Below are 21,412 nucleotides of genomic sequence, written 5' to 3' on the forward strand. Positions count from 1 at the left end.
CGCCGTAATGAATCCATTTTATTCTTTCATTTGATGACGCGACCTCGGTGCAGTCCGTGCTCGCTTTCATATCAATGCACCGCCGTCACTGCTCCTTTTATATATCTTTAATATACATTTATAGTCTGTTGTTTGACTTGTGTTCTCTCGGTCCACTCTTCTTTGATGTTTTCAACTTTCTGATCTTTTATTTTACATTTTGTATTTAAATGTATTTGTTGACTTTTTGTCAACACTTTATTTTCTTTGTGTATTTTTAGTTCTGTCGTTCTGCTCTGTGTGCGTTTGTGTCGCCCACCGGGGACAAATAAAGTTTTTTGAATTTGAATTTGAGTTGTAAGATGGATGTGGTTCTGATTTCACGTTCCACTCTTCTGTTTTCTTTAGAAGCTTCTTTAAACTTCAACGTTTCCACGTCGTGTTTCTTTGACGTGTTTTTTTCTAAATAACCAACAATAAAGCCAATTATTGTTTTTACTGCGCCCTCATCTTTCCTCCTCCTCCTCCTCCTCCTCCTTCTTCTCTTCAAACCAAACTACGTTTCCCAGCAGCCCCGGCGGTGAGTGATGCTCCTGTATCAGAGCGGGTCAGAAGACGCAGCGAATGACACACGAGCACACCTTCAGGGCACGTGGAAAAAAGCCGAGTCGTTAACGCCCAACGCCATGTTGAACACACGCCAATGACATCACACACACACACACACACACACACACACACACACACACACACACACACACACACACACACACACTGCACGTGCTGAAGGGCAGAGCAGCTTTACTGTTTACACTATAAAACATCTCTTTTATACACGCTGCATGTTTCTCTCCCCCGTCACGCACACACACTCCATCTTTCTTCTCTCCTGACACACACACACACACACACACACACACACACACACACACACACACACATACATACTCAGATACTGTACCTGTGTGTGTGTGTGTGTGTGTTCCCGGTCGATACTTCAACACGAGTTAAAAAGCTCCAATTACTGCACCACAAAGCCGAGTCGGCGTCTGCTGTTGCTAGGACACTGTTGCTAGGCTGCGACACAAACGCATGGACGTGAAAAAAAAACGACATTTTTATCAACATAACTGAAGGTCCAATTTCCCCTGAGTACAGACATGACACCATCTCGTGTACGTCTGATACATGAGCACAAAGACGCATGAAGGACGTCTTCAGCGAGTGGCTGCCTGAACGTCAGGATTTGTACGTTCGTCCGGAGCGGACAAACTTCTCCACGAGCTCCTGAAGTTTTCACGCCGAGCTGCACGCGTGAACATAAACACAGAGTCGACTTCGACAATCAAAGGATTGGAAGATGTGAGGGAATCAGTAAGAAAAAGGTTGGACGCCTGGAATCAATCTGCGGGAGGATATCGATGGAAGTCCGGTCCCGGCAGCACACGCGTGACCTTCTCACAAACTCCCGCTCGATACGACCCTCCAGTGACGGCGCTCCTGGCTGACAGGAGACGGACGACTGTGCGTCTGAACGAGGGGCTGATGCACGGCCTCTGAGACCTACAGGTGTGACGACATGATGGCAGCTCCATGCAGTTAGCGCCGCGCGCAGGAACGCAGGCTATCATTAGCGGCTATTATTAGCGTCTGTGCTTCAGCAGCTGAAATCCACCCGTTGATGCTTTTTAGAGACATCTGAGAGCAGAATCAGCCGACACAGAAAATGTTTAGAGGGGCGTTGGAACAAAAGCCAGATGTGCAACGAAATAAAATAAAAAATGGCGGCTCCACAGTTTCGTCTGGGCGGCCTCGTCTGAACCGGAGCGCCGGAGAGAAAAAGTGGCGACACCAATCTGACACGGCTCTCCTCTCCATGATTCTCTCCGTCTGCTTCCTCTTCACTCCGTCTCTCTGGAGCGGATTGTTTTTGGGCCGGCAGCAGCTGCGCAAAACACACACACACACACACACACACACACACACACACACACGCTCTGTCGTCCTAATGGTGGTATTCTGTTGGAGGGGGACTTATTGAATTAGGCTAGGTGCTGATTGCTGGGTGCATTGATTAATGCTGCCTGCTGCGCTTCAGTGCGTCGTGGCACTCGGAGTCCTGCTGCTGAATGCTAATGAGAGCCAGCGCACAGGTACAACAACACACGCAGGACGGCTCTTAATGTCAGCTCGCACCTTCAACCAAAATCATGGGCTCAGAGCTTCGTCTGATTCATACCGCTCCGAGGACACAGGTGGAAATTTTAATTTGTGGCCACGAGGGCGGGAAGAGGAAGAGGTGGGATTCCCCAGAATGCCCTCCTGTCACTGTGGCTCTCTCACTCCCTTTCCTCCCTCCTTCCTCTCTCCCTAGCCTGGCTCGGTGCCGGGGGCGAGCGAGCGAGCGAGCGAGCGAGCGAGCGAGGGAGTGGGAACGGACGGGAAAAAGAAAAACACAAGCTCTTTCCCCTCACGCTTCCTGTTTGCCCTCCCCGTGTCATTTCCTGTTTGAAGTTTGCAGATTTTTTTCGACCAATTAGACCACAGCAGAGATTTCCACTGTCCCTCGCGGCGGGTCACATGAAGTTTTCCGACACCACCTGTCCGGCAGTATTCACATCAGTGCCTCTAACATCGTCGAAAAGGGTTTTATTCAAAGTTCCTTGTACGCCGAACACGTCAGGAGAACGTGGATGTGATTGAGATATTTAAAAATGATAAACGGAGGTGTTGAGGGGTTAAAAATCAAAGCGTCTCGTCTGCAGGTTCCGGCTCTCAAACGACTGTGTGTGTGTTTCTTCTGCTGTTAACCACCGTGGTTACGTTTAATGTGTCGCATGTTCATATGTGGTTTTTACTCGGGGTTTTGCAAAGCCTCATAAAACAAACCAGTTTGAGTAAACACGAGTTACATGACTCATGATGTGTACTCTCATGTGGCTGCAAACGACTTTTATAATGTTCCTGCAGCTGTAATGACATTTCTTTCATCGTGCAACATTTCTTCCCGTTTTTTTGTTTTTTTTGAGTTTATGAATGAATCTGGAATATAACAGCTGTCTATTGGTTTAAAGAGGACATGTTGAAGCCCTTTTCCCACCTTTTTAAACAGTCTGTGCTTTGGTCCAACTATGACATGAGTGAAGCAGCAGAGAAGGTTTGTGACACCAGCTCTCTCTGAACGCTCCGTTTTGGTGTGTGTGTCTCTTTAAATGCAATAAGCCCCGCCTTGTCCCTCGGCTGCAGGAAAAACTCTAAAAGACGGCATCGATCCAAATGGCACGGAACCATCATGGTGGCATGACCAGCGAGTAAAAGTGGTGGCAATCAAAACGCCAACATCCTTCTTTAAAACAGCCGTAAGAAGTGAACTCTCCTCGGAGGCACGCCGCCGTCCGATGCAAATGTTCTTGAGCTTAAATTTTAAAAAAGAAAAAGAAGCAAAAATCCATCAGAAAACCAAGAAATCATCCGGACTGAGACGTCACGTTAAGACTCAGAGCTGACCTCTCTCAGCCCCTCCCCCCCCCCCTCCCCCTGTAAACAGACAACACAAAGGTGGGAGATTCAATAGCTGGTATAGAGGGAGCTCAGTAAACAGTGTGTGTGTGTGTGTGTGTGTGTGTGTGTGTGTTTACAAGGCGACAGTAGAATAAACAGCTGGTACAGTAAAGTAGCAGAGGACGGTGGAGGTTTCACTGATCTACGGCTGCCACGCCGACGTGGGAGTCAACAAAATAAAATTACCCACAATGCTCCACACAGCGTCTCCCCCGCACTCACACGCAGACACTGAAGTCCTCATATACATCACACAGTCGAGCAGGTGAAGCCCTCTTGACATCGGTCGATGAGGTGTGCGTCGTTTATCACAAGTTGGCGGGCGGGGAGAGGTTTGTCACTGGGTGTGTGTGTGTGTGTGTGTGTGTGTGTGTGTGTGTGTGTGTGTGTCCTCCCCAGACACTTTACAGTAAGTAAGCCGACTGTTGATGATCTCATTGGGAGGCTGCAGATACCTTATGATTTGACTCCTGGTCTCAACGTGTCCCTGCAGCGTCTGTCCCGTGATGCACGGCGTGCGCTCCCACTGTGAGCTCGTGTGACGCGTTCGCACATCAAGCAGACAATGAAGGATAAGTTAATTATTTTGCCTCCATTTTGAAGTTACTTTTCGATCAAGAAGGCACGAAGGCCACACACGCACAAACACAGCAGAGCTCTCTGAAGCGCTCTGCTCGGCTCACCATGGAAACTGAACCCAGAGAGGCCGAGAGAGGCTTTGTGACCGGGCTGAGACTTCTGTGTGTGTGTGTGTGTGTGTGTGTGTGTGTGTGTGTACGAGAGAAGAGGGAGACATTCTGTGTGGGTTCCTTTTCTAATGTTCTTGCTTCACGGGATCTTTGTGGATAATTTCATTCAGCAGTTATCTGCAGACTTCTGCTCTCTATAAATCGTTGTTTTTCTTTTTGCACTTTTATCGTCCTCTGCAGACTCAGCAGCTCTGCGTGGTCGAAGCCGCTTGAACATTTTAAATATTGAAGATAGCTGCAGGGATTCAAAGTACAGAGAAGCGTCTCCTCCTGCTCTTTACGTCGCGGTGGACATCGGGAATAAAACGTTGAGCTGCAGAAAACTTGACGAGCGAGCAGCCGTGTGGACGAGCGCCTCGTTCTAAAAGGAACAAACATCGAGTTTGATTATCCCCGGGTTACCACGGCAACCTTTCCAGTGTTTCTGATATTTATGGTCTTGGGTCTCGACTCGGTCCTGATGTCTTGGAGCACTCTGGTCTCGGGTATGTCTTGGTCTCGGTGGGTGCGGTTTTGACTAAAACATCAAAAGTGATTTTTATAGTTTGATCCAAAACGAGACGTTTTTCTCTTCGCTGTCTTTGAACCGTCGTCGGCTGCTGTCACATCAAACTGCAGCTCTGCATGGACTAAATTTAGTTTCTAATAAGTATGTAACGTGCAGGTGAGGATGTGCTCAGGTATGTGCGTGTGTGCTCGCTCACATTTAATAAATCTGGAAGCTTGAGCGCGGCGAGCTCGATGCCCCGAGGACAGGAGGGTCCACGGATCCATTTCCTACCGCTGCCCTGTTTACTGGGAGATGTAATCAGATTCCAGCACGGCTTCCTTCCTGTAACCCCCCCCCCCCAACACCCCTCACCCCCCCCCCCCCCCCCAACACCCCTCACCCCCCCCCCCATCCTATAACTCAACACAGCCCCCCCCCCCCTTCATCCCCCGTCCCCACAAACATAACAGCGCTGTGAGGAAAGGAGAGAGAGAGAGAGAGAGAGAGAGAGGGTGGATGAGCTGCATTCCTGCACACCACTGACATCACACACACACACACACACACACACACACAGACTGTTTTTTATCTTCACACACACACGCACGCACACACACACACACACACACACACACACACACAGACTGTTTTTTATCTTCACACACTGGCATGAAGCAGAACGTGCTGGAACGACAGAGAAAAGGAGGACAGCAGGAGACGAAGGAGACGAAGGAGACGCGTCTTCACTTTGAACTGACACGTTCTGGATTCACTTCTGCTCCCAGTTTGTTTCAACTTTCCTTTCTTTATTCTTTTCTTTTTTTTTTTAACATGTCACTGTCACAATGTTTGTGCAAAAAAAACAAAAAAAAAAAAAAACTGTGCTGATCAAATCTGCACGAGGCTTTAATCTCTTTTATCATTTACAGCCAAAGACGTCTCAGTGTCACGTGTTATTATTTATGGCGTCTAAATGACCAATAGCTGCTTGAATCCACATGACAGCTCAGCGCTAACACAGCCGAGTCATGTAGCTTTAAAAAAAAAAAAACACACACACAATCAAAACACCCCCCCCCCCCGACGTTTATGAAATCACGCCACTAAAGCAGCAAGCGAAGCCAATTGAATTGTGGGTAAAAGAAGAAAAGGGAGAAGTTGCGGTAGAAAACACACAAAGTGGCATTCTGGGAGTAAACAGTCCCGACTTTATGAGCATTTAGCTGCTGCAGTGAAACCAAAGTGTTCCTGAAGTTTAATGTCACACCAGAGAGAGAGAGAGAGAGAGAGCGAGAGAGAGAGAGAGAGGGAGAGAGAGAGAGAGAGGCATAAATGAAAACAGCCATCTGTAACGACACCTGCACCCATCTCTGCTCAGGTTCAGATCCACGGCACGCTTCGCTCAGAAACCCGCCCGACCTGCGTGACCCCTCGGGTGCTTTCCCAACAAACAAACAAACAAACAAACAAACATCCATCTTTACGCAGCCTGTGACACATTTCACGCTCACACACGTGTCATCACTACGACGGGGCCGCCGCGCTAAACGCTGCCTTCAAGAGCTGCAGGAAGTTGGCATGTTTTCAGACGAGCTAGCGGCACTAGCATGTTATACAAACACAGCGCTAACGCGAGCTATCACAGAGTGTCTAAGCACTAATTCTTTCTCTCTGTTCATCGTTTGGCTCGTCTTCAATTATGTGAGAAAATGGCAAAATGTGTGAACAAGTGTTTCTCAAATCTACGATGACGTATGAAGGGAACTTTTTTCCCCGCAAATATTTAATTAGCTGTTTTGGAGGAGGAAAAAAAAACACATTTGGAAGAATGTAATCTGGGAATTTTTCTCCAATAAATATGATGATTAGGATTTAAGATGACTAACTCTTTATATTTCCGTCAGTGTTGGAAACACCGGCCCGCTCACTGATGGTGGAAGTGAACGTGGCGGTGGGTCGGCGTGCTATTTAAAGTCACTTTAAACACTTCCATGTGTGACGGTGTGTGTGCGTGTGCGCCTGTCGGCTGGTGGACCCGGTCGTGGCTGGAAAAAGAAGCTGCATGCTCCGCCCACTTTTAATAGAACGTGCAGGCTTAGCAGGGTGTTAAAAGAGAGCGTTAGCTGTCAGCGCTGCGGCTAAGCTAACTGTGCTGTAGAGTGGAACAGATGGAGGCCAGATGAGACTTTCAGAGGAGGAGGTAATTATCCTGCACCACACCCAGACACTGTGCCCGGCAGGCCGCCTGATGACATCACTCTCCCTCAGACGCCGTGTGTGTGTGTGTGTGTGTGTGTGTGTGTGTGTGTGTGTGTGTGTGTGTGTGTGTGAGGACAGGTGAACAGATTGCCCTCCAGTCTCCTTAAACCTCCTCCCTGCGAGTTCAGAGGTGGAAAAGTTTCACTCGAACACTGGAGGAAAACAAAGCCGGATCCTGTTAATGGAAGAGCGGCTGTTTCAGGAAGCAGGAAGTGAAAACACACGGTTTAAACCGTGGAGGGATCTGACTCCAACACATCATAAAAACATGTACAGAGACATAAATCCTCGAGTCCTCCAGCTGACATCCTGACAGACCAGATAAGAGACACAAAGTGCAAAAGTCAGGCTAAAGACCTGCGCTGTGTCCGATTCCACACGTTGAATCAGCGCCGAGCGGCGTGGTGAGAGGAATCCATCTGATTGGCTGTTCAGACGAATGCAAGTATACAAAACTTCAGCTTTTTATTCTCCACCAGAAGTAGCTAAACTACGCGTGGTGTGAAAGCGGTTTATACATCGACATTTTTCTCCGTTCTCGTCCGGGTTAAACCTTTTTGGAATGGCGATTACAGACTTCCGCCGCCTGCCGGAGCCGAGCGGAGGGTTATTCCGTCGTACGCGTGCTCTGAACGTACGTTGGTTTGGAGGTTTGTTTAAACATCCTGATCTATTCTCATTTCTCATTGGCTGTCGGCCACTGGACGGCTCTCAGTGTTTCATTCCTGATTTGTGAGGGCAAGTCAAGCGAGGAACCTCACAGGAAGAAGCTGACATGAACGAGGAACACATTAACCAGATCAGGGCTCAGCCTCTCCCTTCATATCTGACTCGGAGCAGGCAGCTGTTGACAGAAACGGTGACTCATTACACTCCTCTATCTTTATGCAACACCTATAAAAGCTCCCGTGTGTCTCTTCCTCATTCGTCATGATCCTCCTCTCCTCCCGCTCCCGTCACTCCCAGTCGGTCGACGAGCGGGGAGTCGCATAATGTGCTTCTATTATTAGCAGATGTAATAATATAATAATGACAGGTGTGGATATAAACAGAGCCTTCTAATCACATGAACATCAGTGTGACGCTTCAGCCCGGAGCCAGCGAGAAAGGAGGACAAGTTCATGGAGGTCTGAAGACCTGCGAGTCGACAAAACAAAAGTAAAAAAGCGACTCCTGGACCTCCGTCCAATCAGTGAGCAGAATCAGCAGACGGATGGTGCTGCCGTCCCGTTTCTACAAAACGCTCGGAGAACAGATCAGACGAGCAGCAATCATGCGTCCTCGTTAAGAGACTCGTTAGAGGACGCTGACCCCGCCCTGACCCCCTGTGTGTGTGTGTGTGTGTGTGTGTGTGTTGTCGGGGGGTAATTAAGGCAATCATCTCAGGATATCAACATCATGAAGCTTCTAGAGGGGAGTCTATCAAAGGTTGGTATCAATGATTCAACACATGGCTGAGTACAAACGAAGAGCCCCCCCCCAAAAAAAATCAAAGATCGTTCATCCGCCATGTTTTCTATTCTCATAAAGAGATCATTAAAGAAACGACTGAAAGTCAATCAAACGTCATGAACATTCAAAAACAGAAATGTTGTTTTTAGATTTTATTCACAAACTAAATCTAAAATCTTCAAAACTTGAAACAATCAAAGATGATAAAAAGATGCAACATAATAAAAGTCACCGTTATGCCGACGATGTTTGATTTTATTTGACCTTTAACACAAAGTGCTTAAAAAATACAAAATCTAAACAAATTCACTGTTTTTACAATTTTTTTAACACAACAACTTATTGATTTTTGTTATGAAACACACGAGGGCCTTTGTGACGCACACACACACACACACACACACACACACACACACACACACACACACACACACACACACACACACACACACACTCTAACAGAGGGAGCAGCAGTGAGCACATAAACCACCGAGCTCCTCGTGGGCTTTTTCCTGCTCATCAATCACGCTTTCCTCCATTTTCATCACCCACAATCAATCAGATCAAGCACCTGACCTCCGCTGACACACACACACACACACACACACACACACACACACACACACACCTGTTTCGTTGACGTGTGTGTGTGGTCGGTGTGCAACAGAAAAGGCAGTAATCGGGTTAAAGCTCTCATCACTCCCCTCCGGCAGCTTAATCCAATCGCCTTCCAGTAAACGCCTCACATGCTCTGGGTTACCAGGCCAACACAGACCCCGCCCCCTGGTATACACGTCCACAGCCTCACAGCCCTCTCACACACACACACACACACTGTGCTGTATGTCTTTGGGGCAGTGAAGTGAGGTAGAGATGTGATGGGACGTCACACACACACACCTCTCTCACATATTGTCTCTCTCTGCGACACACTTTGACCGGACCGCCACTGAAGTGTGAGCCGGGTCACTTCACCAGAACGAGACCGCGGCGTGGCGTGACGTGATGTGACGTGACACACGATCTGACTCTGAACGACGGAGCTCAAATCTTTTTGTGACTTTTACACCTTTTTGACTTCATGAGGACAAACGCACGCTACAGGGCACACGAGGCGGCGCCGTGCTCCGAGGAACACGGGACACACACACGCCCCCCCCCCGATGTGAAAACGATCAAACCTCCTGCTGCAGAATGTGTGTGTGTGTGTGTGTGTGTGTGTGTGAGAGACATTAACAGAATATACCACAGTCTGGCCTCGCTGGATGACTCACACTGAGCCCACATGTGAGGCCGTGCCATTACAGACACACTGACATGCAGCGGTGCACACACACACACACACACACACACACACACACACACACACACACACACACACACACACACACACACACACACACACACACACACATGTGAAGTATATACTGTAGATGGAGCTGATGGAGTGCACCCTCCTCTACATCTACCCTCCCATCATGCTTTGCGCTGTGATTGATGAGTGATGGGGTGCTGAGGGTTGCAGCGCTTGCTCTCTGCGCCGTATGTTTCTGCTGCAGGAAGGGGGGGGTAAGGGGGGGAGGGGGAAGGGGGAGAGGGAGGCGGAGGAAGCAGATTCATGCTACATATTAAAAACAGTGAACGATGCACGAGTTCTGCAAGAGCATCCACGTCCCACTGACCCGTTACAGACCACATGAGGCACCAACACTGCTCTCCACAGCTGCACCTGCAAACCCCCCCCCCCCCCAAACCAGTCCAGCCTCACAGAAGTCAAACCCCTGCATGGCTTCCACCACACACGAATAAAGTTTGCATCCTTAAATGGCTTCAAAAACAAAACAACGACTGTGAGCGTCAGGCTAACTTCCTGTGTACGCAAACACAGCTCATGACTCCTCCTACTTTTTTATCTGCGTCTTCACCTTCACACGTTTGACGTCAGCCCGTCGTCTGAACGGAAGGATCAAGTGGAAGGGAGAGAGAGTTCACGAGTGAGAATATAAAAAGGTGTGAAGGTACTTACTCATGGTGGGAGTCCAGGGGTAAGGGGGCGGGGCGAGGCCCGGGTGGGGCGGGGCTTTGGACAGGTGAGGTTATTCTCCGCTGGGTCTCTCCTCGAGGCACTCATGACCTGAGGGGGGGGGGATAAAAAAAAAAGCATGAAGTTGTAGCGAGCATGAGGAGTAACATTTCTACGTTCCTTAAATGTCGGAACACGTGGAAGACGGCGTTCAGGACGGAACGTTCTGGATGTTCATCAGACTAAACGATAAACGAGAGGACAGAACGAAATCGAACCCACAGCGTCTCTGAGCGACACGAGATGTGGCTCCGCTCCTTAACATCTTCACTGGCATGAAAATGGCAGGGCACAGGGTGTGTGTGCGTGTGTGTGTGTGTGTGTGTGTGTGTGTGTGTGTGTGTGTATCCGTCCAAATGGCCCCGGTCGTCGGGCTAAATAACAGTAATCTGATGATGGCGTGCAGTAATAGTGGGTAATTTGATCACTCTGCAGATGCCTGCTGGACGAGGAAGAGGAAAGGAGGGAGGGGGGCAGGAAGACGAAGAAGAAGGGGGGTAAATGATGCAGGTGATGTAGAAAATACCCCCCCTCGCCCCCCCCCCCCCCCTTCCTTTATGTGGCCACGGCTGCTGCAGATTTCGGAGGATTTGAACGCATTATTTAAGTCTCTAATTGGGTGTTTTTTTGAAGACGTGTTTGAAGGATTTATCAGGCAGAAACAAAGCCCGGTCAGGTCGCCATGTTTGGATTAGATGGTCCACCATATGTCCACCTGTGACGCTGACAGCGCTGCACGCCAGGCATTAAATATGATCAGCTCAGCCAATCGTCTGTCTCGTTTAAAATCGCACAGTTTGTGAATTTGGCCACCAGGGGGCTCTCAATCAAAACAACAACGAAAGGACTTGCGGGGGGGGGAATCATGGGAGTGATTCTCTCTGCAACCCAACACCCCCCCCCCCCGGATCCTCCTCAGTGACGTACTGATCGTATCCATGGAAACGATCAGCTGATGTGCTTCCAGGTGTCGTCGGAGCGCCGGCCTCGTTCGACCTCACATCCCGTGTGCGGAACTTCACACGACATGTCAGATGTTAAGTCAACCAGTCAACATGTAACTCAGCAGGCCGCCTGCTGCTGCTGCGGTGTGTGTGTGTGTGTGTGTGTGTGTGTGTGCGTGTGGCTCAGTGTTAACGACACACGGACACGACACACAGCTGCTGGCACATTTATCCTAAATGATCTCCATCAGCCTGCAGGAAACACGGAGAGCCAAACAGCCGAGCGTTTGCTGGACATGAGGTTAGTTACATCTGATGCAGGGTCACGAGCCAGCTCACATACACACACACACACACACACACACACACACACACACAGGCCAGAGGACGGTTCAGCATCTGCTCTGTGTGTGTGTGTGTGTGTGTGTGTGTGTGTTGCTGCTCTGAAGCTGGGCATTAAAAGAGAGAGCGGAGGACGGAGCCAGCGCCGGATCACCGGCCAATAAAAACAACGCCAAGGCCTGGACAGCACTGAGGGAATGCAGATACCCGTGTGTGTGTGTGTGTGTGTGTGTGTGTGTGTGTGTGTGTGTGTGTAAGTGTGTGTGTGTGTGTGTGTGGACCACATCTGGTATGTGGGTGGGCCGCCTGCCCTGGGTAGCGAGTTGAAATGTGCTGCACTGGACTGGAATCCTTCTCAGCTGAGCCGCACGGTCACACGGCCTGCAGCTTTAAGAAACGCTGACTTCTTAACATCCGACAAATATCCGAGCGAAGCGTTTTCTTTGTCATGCTGAGAGCGAGATAGAAGCGCTCCACGCCGAAAAGTGTGACGCTCCAGCTCGGCACGTGAAAACAGATCGTACTGCGTCTTTAAATGACAAGCTTGATGGCGGGTCATGTGGGTGACAGAGAGACGTTTCTTTAACGCAACTTTTTGTCATTTCTGTTCGAGGACGGCGAGAAGATAAGAGGCCGAGCGACGCAGGGGAGAGGGAGAGAGAGAGAGAGAGAGAGAGAGAGAGAGAGAGAGAGAGAGGAAATGGTTAAAGTCTTCTGTTGCTACGTTACGGACTCTCTCTGCTTGAAAAATCTCACTTTGGAGTTTGGAACGCCACCTGATGATGTTCAGCGTGACAATAGAGCACACACACACACACACACACACTCTCACACACACACACACACACACACACACTGACATGTTGACACACTGAATTGTTTCAGGAGCGGCTCTGCGGACGCTCAGATCGACACAGAGCGGAGCGACGGGAGAAGAAGATGAACTAATTTGTGGTTGTTGACCCCGACGACGACGGCGGGGGCTTTTCCATTTCCTCTCTGTCACAGAGACACGTCCAGCAGCTGCTTCCTACACCGACTCGTCCCTTCACTCCCACATTCTCTGCGCTTTTCCCAATTTAACCAAATCTCAGCCAAGCTTTAAAAAAAAAAAAGATCCAGTAAAGGAGGCCGTGTAAAAATCCAAACACATTTCAAGATGAGAAAGCTGTTTGTGTCACAATCTTTGATTCAATCATCCTGACAAATGTGATGGGACAATTTCTCCCCCTCTCTCTCTCTCTCCCTCTCTCTCTCTCTCTCTCTCTCTGTGAGATTTCGACTGTTTGTGAGAGAAAATACACAAAACACTTGCGTGACGACGATCACAAGCGGCGGCTGTCGACACCTCGAAGTTCACCGAGGGGGAATTTAAAAAAACAAAAAAAAAAGCGTCTCGTGACTCTGAATGCCACGTTTTCACATCGGCACTCCTGAAGGTATCTGAGACATGTGGGAGACGATCCTCCTGGAAAACATCTGGAGATTTTCTGCAAGTGTGAACACACTATTATGTGTGTGTGTGTGTGTGTGTGTGTGTGTGTGTGTGTGTGTGTGTGTGGAGGTTCACTCGGCCTCTAAAATGCCTCTCACAGCACAGAGACGATGTGTGCGATTTAAATAATTAAAAAAAAGGTCAAGTGTTGAACAATCGCAGCAGTGACGCACAAACGCTCATCAGACCTTGGAAAAGCTACAGTGGGACCAAAAGAGCGTCGTGCTTTGAAAGAAAACACAAGAACATTGTGTCGTTGTGACACGGGGGGTGGGGGGCGGGGGGCTGAGACGACAGAAGGTATAATCAGCTTTACGCTGTTTAAAACAAGTAGTACGATCCCGGCCCGCCGCCAGCTGACCTCTATCACCTGTATGTGATGTTCCATCTTTACTATTAGTCATAGAAGTGCTGTGAGCTGACTGGTCGCCTCTCCGTCCTGAGGCACGAGAGCTGGGAAACTCAGCCGCAGAGAGACACGGTGGCTCCAAAATAAGAGCTGATAAGGAGAATAATGTGACCCTGAAACTAAACCACCCATACACACACTCGGACCACTTTTAACAGTCACAATTAGAACAGACGGTCCTGCAGAAAACACGCGTTATTTTTAGCATTTACCAGTTTGATTTGTGGTCAATTTGATTTATACTAAAAGTCCACAACATGTCATAATCTATGGGTGCACGTGCACGATGTATGACCATGTTTTTTTTTTGTGTGGCTCCATTAAAATGTCGCTTCACACGCCCTGTGTTTTGAAACTGCAAAGCTCCTGACAGGCGATAAGCCGCATTATCCTGTAGCGGGATAGGAAGGATAGAGGGGGGGGGAAGAGAGAGACCATTGTAAAGTTAGCAGCATACCATGGTTAGGACTTCCTGTCAAAAGGATCAGCCAAAAATAAAATATTCTGTAAGAAGATTTCTAATGGGAATTTATGAGGGTTTACACGTGTAAATAGAGCATGTAAAGGTTTTTTTTTCATAGTTTGCAGATTTAATTAAATCGTGTGCAAATTGAGTTGAAATGCCTCTATAAACTCAAGGAAGCATCTTTGTGTTTACCTGACGTTGGTGCTGAAATATTTGTTTAAATAGAGTATGCAAGTACTGTGTGTTCGATATATTATTTTACAAGCTACACCAGTTGAATATAAAGGTTTTACAATTCAAAAAGTGCAGTGCATGGCTCGTAATCATACAAAAACATATGGGATTGACACGTTTCATGCTTTTATTTTGACAACCCCACATCCGCATGTCGTGTTGTTTCGTTTAGCTTAACGCACCTTGCTACAAAGGTAACTCGACTCGCTTCTCTCGCGAGGCATTAGAGAAAACATAACGCTCAACTTTATTTAAAACAAACATTAAAACAACCGTGTTTGAATCCACTTTAATCCTGTCCACAGCTCCGGTGCTTTTGGTTTAAAAAAAAAAAGAAGCTACAAATGCAGCAGTAGCAGCTTCTAGCTGATGAGAGTGAGTGACAGACCAGGAGAGCCAATCGGGAGCCAGGAAGCTCGGGGCAACAGCCGATGACAGGCTGTGATTGGCGCTCCGGCCGCATTGATTCCGTTGCAGGAGGCTGTCTTGAAAGGGGTTTCGGCGTCGAGTTATAAACATTCAGAAGAAAAGAGACCGGAAATATGTCGACCTGACTCACAAAATAACGACTGGGTACATTTGTTACAGTGATAAACTTTATAAAAAATATACAAGATACCAATTACTGAACAGCTTTAGCTCACAGTTCAATTATTTTTGTTTTGTGTTATATTCTTGCCAACACTTTGAGGTCATTGATTTGCTTTTACTTTTTTTTATTTTTTATTTTAATGTCAAAAACTTACAATAAGAACAAACTTGTCAAATATTATCATTCATGCTAGAATAAAATATATATAATTTTTAATTTCGTTAAGGAAACAGTATTTGGGATTGATCTGCTTCCTATATACACGTTTAATGTACTTTTTACTACAGATTCCTCGTATTTTTCGTCCAAAACGCTTTAAAAACAACGTAACGTATAAAATAGGACTTTTATTTTGTAAGATGATACCGGATGTTGTCTTGTTTAGCGGCGCTAGCTTTGCGTTGGTGGGTTTGGCTAGGTAGGCCTCGGTGAATACAAATAAGCACAAAGTTTACAATGATAAAAAACACATTAAAGCCTGTTCGTTTAAACGCGATAAGTACGTAAATAGTTTCACAAAACTGTCCAATAAAGTCCCCTAAAACCAGCAACGCCACGTCCGGTTTCACTTTGAAAAAGCTACCGTTAATGAGTAACCGTCATTCAGCCCCGCAGTAAACCGTTCCCACTGACAGATCCACCGGGCTCGACAAGTTCAATCTGCCCCGACATGAGCTACCAACACCAGGGGAGGAGGAGGGGGAGGGGCGGGGGGTGCTCACCTGGCTCTACAACTCGACGGGTCCTCCTCGATCACATCGCTGCAGGTTGTATTTCCCCGGACGAACTAGAGCAGTAGACGTCCATGGTCCCGTAACCAGGAAGTCCAGAGAGAAGCACTTCTCAAACTCTGCGTGTGTGTGTGTGTGTGTGTGTGTGTGTAGGGGGGGGGGGAGCCGAGCAGGATCCAGGTAGCAATGCGCCTCCCGCCGGGCTCATCTGACCTCACCGGGTAGAGGATGATGAAGGAGCTGCTGCTGCGGATCAGTCCAGTCCAGTCTGCGACAGTCCTCAATGTGACAAACATGACCCACTGTTAACACACACACGCGCACATGGGGATTATTATGTTTTATATCCCTTATAAATCACGAATGAACTTCAGGAAACGCTAAATTAAAAAATCTTTATTTTATCTTTATTGTCAGTTTTTCAACATGTGCCGGACACACAGAAGAATCTAACATACATGTTTCTCTCTGAGCCCCGGTGTGAACTAACACAAGAAAGATTTTAAACATGTCATATAAAGGATACAAATAAAAGTGCAGATGTACAAAACTTTCAAGATACTGTGCAAAGATGTGCAACAGCAGCAAAAACAAATGTACTAACCACAAGTAAATGAATATAAGGCCCTAACTTTGCCAATGACAAATATGTGTTTAGTATTTGAAGCTTTTTGTTGTCTTTTAAAGTGATGCATCTGAGTTGCTGATGAGGAGCTGTCTTTATAAAGTGTCCAGTGCTTATTGGTTTCCAGTTCCAATAACATTTTCCACATAGGACGAATGTGAGCATGATTTTACAGTCCATCATGGTACAGTAGGCTTGGCGTGTCTTTTTCATTGTTTTGCATGTTTTCATCGTCTCCTGTCTCTGAGATGTTTTCAAAACATTTCGGTTGTCGTTCTGTTTTTGTTATTTTACTCATATTTACTCGGTTGCAAAGTGCACGAGCGTCTCTCGAGCAGAACCCAGAACACAAAGTTCTGTGCAGATTAAAGTTCAGATGATGTATCGCGGTTCTGTTGCTGCGCCGGTCAACATCTGTTCTCCAGCAGGACATGGACATGTCCTCCGGCCTGTGAGCTCAGTGTTCAGAATGAGATGATAATTACAGCAGCACAGCAGGAACAGCTGTGTGTTCATACTGCCCTCTACAGGCAGAACGGAGCGCTGCTCGGAGACACACACACACACACACACACACACACACACACACACACACACTGCTGGAAGAACAGAGTTCATCACTCACTGTAAGATAACAGGAATAATAAACGGCTCTTAAAGGCTGACTTCATGTTAAAGCCTCCAGGTTTAAACGCCTGGTGAGAAAAGAAAAAAGAAAATCATTTCATTTTCAACTCGTGCAGCCGAGAAGAGAAAAGAAAAGCGTGTGACCATCTCGCTACTTATTCTGGGCGAGAAGGGAAAAAACGGAGCCGTACTTTTCTTTGCTTTTTTAAATTTCTCAATACAGCTTTATGAATATACATTTACTGGGACTATGCACACCAAAATATATCCCCCTTTTATTATACTTTGGGGTCTTGATGACTGTGAGGTGAGTAAAGTAAAGTGAAACATGCTGCAGGGTCATCCTCATAAACATGCAGATCATTGTTAGCTTATTTCAAATGCTTGTTTTGACCACCGAGCCGCTCGCTTTGTTATTCTAAGTGTGTGAGTGAACGACGGGAAGGATTCCTACGGGATCATTCACAGCAAGCAAATATTGAATGAGATGTGTTCAGTTTTTTAGAGACCACAAGTGTCAACAGTCGCTCGTTTGGTTTAGAGACACTGAGCCTTTTCAACCACCAAGTATCGACCTTCTGCACCGACGTCAGCCTCGCTCCAAGTCAGCCATTGATTGATTCATTTGCAGCGCGCTGTGTTCGTTTATTGGACGTGTCCGTCACTCGTCGAGGACACGCTCAGCGTTGCATCGTGACTTTGCGTGCGTGTGCGGTCCGGTTCGGCCCGTGAGCCTCGGTGGCACGAATCAGCAGGGACGTGAACGGTTTGAAGGTCCGGTTTGTGGCCGAGCTGCAGGCCCCGTTTCTTCTTCTTACCTCGTCTGTGCTCGGCAGCGTCTCGGCCTGTTAACCCTTTAGGCGCCACGCGATGAGAGTGTTTGATTTCAAGTCCGATTAAACCGGGGGACAAATTCGACACCAGCTCCACCTTAAAGTGCACGACGCAGCCACACGCTGTGGTCGTGTCCCGAATCAGAAGTGCATTCTGATGACATCACAGATATTCTTATCTGTGATGTCTTTATTTTTGTGGGAATAAGTCACGCTCTTCCACAAACACTTCAAAGACTGGAGAGAAGAGAGAAATGTGGAAAGTTAGAAGACTTGGGTGCCGGTGCAGCTCGCTCTGTCGGGCTCAAACAAACATGGCAGAGATCCAAGTTGTGTGGTCTGAGATCCGGCACGTCAGACATGGCGTCCTCTCCACGTTAAAGCCTTACACATAAGAAGAGCCAGACTGGGATCTGCATACAGGCTTCATCATGTAGCCACAGTATTATTATTATCCTCCTCATCTGTAATGCACACTCTGTACAAACTCAGCCTGGCCAATAAAGCTGATTCTGATTCTGAACACTAGGTGGCAGCATCGCACCATTTCTCTTGCCGTGTGCGGCGACTCCTCTGCTCACTGTTTTAAATAGATTTCTCTGGTTCTGCCAACAAGCTTAAGCATTGCATAAGCAGAACAATCCGGTGAATATTTCGTCTAACAAAAGGCCCGCAATGAGTCACTTCCTTTCTTCAAAGAAACGAGCGAGAAATGCTGGGAAAAATGTACGAAAAAAAGAAAAGAGGAGACAAAAAAGAAAAGACAAAAGCGTCTCCCCGGCCTTTCTTTGATCAGCGCTGTCATTTAATTACCTGCATACCAAAGACTGCTTTTATTTGAGCCTTTTTTGGTCGCCACTCGTCCGCTCTTCTCCTCGGTGGATTCAAAGAGAAGTTTCAGTAAAGCTCGGAAAGTCGCAGCTTGAGAGCAAATTTACTCGACTGTGTTCGTTACAGAAGCATGAAGTCGAAGACTGAAGAGAACAACAAGGCTCGGAGCTTCCTGGTCTGCATGTTCTCCCCCGTGCATGCGTGCGTCCTCCCACAGTTCACACACGCTCGTTAGGTTCTTTGGTCACTCTGATTTCAGTCACGGTAAAATAATGTTTTACTTTCTGGATGATACTCAGTGAGACTGTTTGTTTCAAATAGTTGTCTGACATGAGATGCGATGCGATGTTTCAGCACCAACAAATAAAAACACTTGCTGTTTAAAGTCCTGAATGATGCACGCAGTGAGGAGCATTATGATCCTGAGTTAGAAGAAGCAGCTGAAGCCTGTTTCCGGTGTATTTCTGTGATGCATTTGCCTCATTAAATCCAAAAGATTGGGAAGAAAATGGAGGTGAACTATTTCTCACTTCTGAACGAGTGACGTCCTTGAGTGAGAAGTGGAATCGTACGTGAAAAGGAACACGTCCTGTCCGTGACCTTGATGCGTTTAGTCATTGTCCGTGACCTTGATGTTGTTCTGTCTAGAGGAACGAATGGCTCTTTTCTTGTCAGACTTTGACCTCCTCCTCAGCTTCCTGCACAAGTAACTGTTCTGACACTTTAATCTACATGTGCAGAGAACTCGCTCTGTCTCGCTCTCCTGCACTTAAACAACATTTCATCTTCATTCAGTGTTATCTTCCTCTCATTTCTCACTTACACGTTTCTCTCCCTTTGCTTCTCTGCGAGCGCAGAGCATCCCGCCGCGCTCCCCACAGGAAGGAGGCCTCGGCGTTCCCGTTGGTAACGCGACAGATTGAAGAGCGATGAGCGTTGTTCTTGGCTCCCGCGGCATCTCTCTTGATTTCCCGCGTCTCGTGAAGGCGTGAATAATAGACGAGCTGTGAGATTTGGTGGTCCGACAGCTTCTCGCACCTTCAAAAGAAATTCACACGGTGCTAACAAATAGCCTGCTGATAAACTGAATAATGCATTAATCGGCAATATCTTACCTGCGTGCAAAGAGGGGCGGCGTAACACGAGTTTGAATGACTCGCTCTCTGAACACACCTCCATTGTTCTGGTGTTTAACTCCTCTGTTTTCTCCTGCACACAGGATCTCTGCGTTTGCTCAATTGATCCAGTATCACTGCTTTCTTCTCACTATAAATAGTTTCTCATTGATCGTTGGGATTTATTTTCGTGTGAGTCATTCAAAGCAGCTGAGAGGCTTCGTGACGGGAGCTTTAAAGGCTTTTTTTAGGCTCTGAGAAAGGAGAGAGATTGGAACCAATCTGTAAAGTCTGTCAGGATTTAGGTGACATGACTAATACTATGCAACTAAAAAAAAACATATTAAAACTAAAACACATACATATAAGTAGTACTAGTGATGTGATAGTGTCGTTGATCTCATTTGTATTTCTTTATGACAAATTGCATTTTTGTCCACACCTGTTTCCACATCAAATTAATTTAAAAGTATTGATCGTATCTTGTCGTTTTCTTGTACTTCAAATTGGTCTCAAAACACTTTTTCAAAGGTTTCAACCTCGTTTCAGAATCAAAAGCATTTTTGCAAGAGTGGCGTGCAGGATTTTTTTCGTTTTTTTAATGTCTGACGCACCTACATCACGAGAGAGTAAGATCACAACACTTTTTAAAGATATTTTTGAAAGGAATAAAATATCCCAGAATGTTCTTCTCCATGGCCTAAAAGCAGTTTCAAAGCTCTGAGAAGGACAACGTTTTCAGAAAGCTTGATTTATTTGGACAAATTGAAGGAAGCCAAGTGCTGCCATTGGCAAACTTGGCCTTCAGAAGTTCACATTTGTTGAATTCATTTATTACCCTGGACCTTACCTTGGGTTTTCGTAGCCTCCTGGGCATCATGTGATGAAGTAGTCGTCGATAACCTCTTTCTTTTTCCCCCCCAAATCTTTGAAGGGGGTAGCTTAATGTGTGATTTGAAGAAGCATCAATTCAATTTTTGCGTGCAAACAAACCTTCCCCTCCTGGCTGCTTTCATACTGAAAGTGAAAAACATCCAGGAAAGAATAAAATCCTGAGCTGCAGACCTGCTCTTAAATTACAGGCCACACATGGACAATAATAGAGCTTTAATATAATCTATCCATGGGTAGAATCCACAGACTGAGGGCAGTTTATTGTATGCCTTGGCTGAACCCTTACAATCAATATTTAATAACACACTAGGTAGACCGCTGCAGTGATGAAAGGGAGCAATGCCGTAATGTGCCCAAGAGTACATAATGTACACAATAGTGGATATTTGTAGAACCAAGTTGTAAAAATGAAAAATATAGAGCTTGGCAGGTTGCAGCTTTTGGCTTAACTTAAGGGAATCTTCTAGATTTATTACACCAATACTGAAAATCGCTTTTTATTTCATGAAAAACAGCCAGTATTGTCCAGACTTTCCCATTTTAAAAAGTGTCTTTCTAGAAAGATCTCTCCTTTGATGTAACGTTCAGCGTGCAAATTTTAAAAAAGTACCTCGGTTTCATTCAAACACACCTCAAAACCCTCTTTGATATCTGTGAATGTAAGATGAAAACTTAGACCTTTGACTTCTCTTTCCTCTCTC

General features: G+C 46.8%; 1 protein-coding gene across 1 annotated transcript in view; it reads right to left on the bottom strand.

Annotated features, from left to right (window-relative positions):
• Positions 1–16,056, bottom strand: part of usp6nl (USP6 N-terminal like) — a 56,748-nt gene extending 40,692 nt beyond the window's left edge. Inside the window, exons 1-2 of the mRNA XM_079335694.1 lie at positions 15,778–16,056; positions 10,517–10,624 (exon numbers count right to left, since the gene is read on the bottom strand). Of these exons, the coding sequence (XP_079191820.1) occupies positions 10,517–10,520 (4 nt within the window). The 5' untranslated portion in view covers positions 10,521–10,624; positions 15,778–16,056. The remainder of the gene's footprint in view (positions 1–10,516; positions 10,625–15,777) is intronic.
• Between the last annotated feature and the right edge of the window lie 5,356 nt (positions 16,057–21,412).

This window comes from Symphodus melops, assembly GCF_947650265.1.
Source record: "Symphodus melops genome assembly, chromosome: 22".
NCBI classification, from domain to species: domain Eukaryota; kingdom Metazoa; phylum Chordata; class Actinopteri; order Labriformes; family Labridae; genus Symphodus; species Symphodus melops.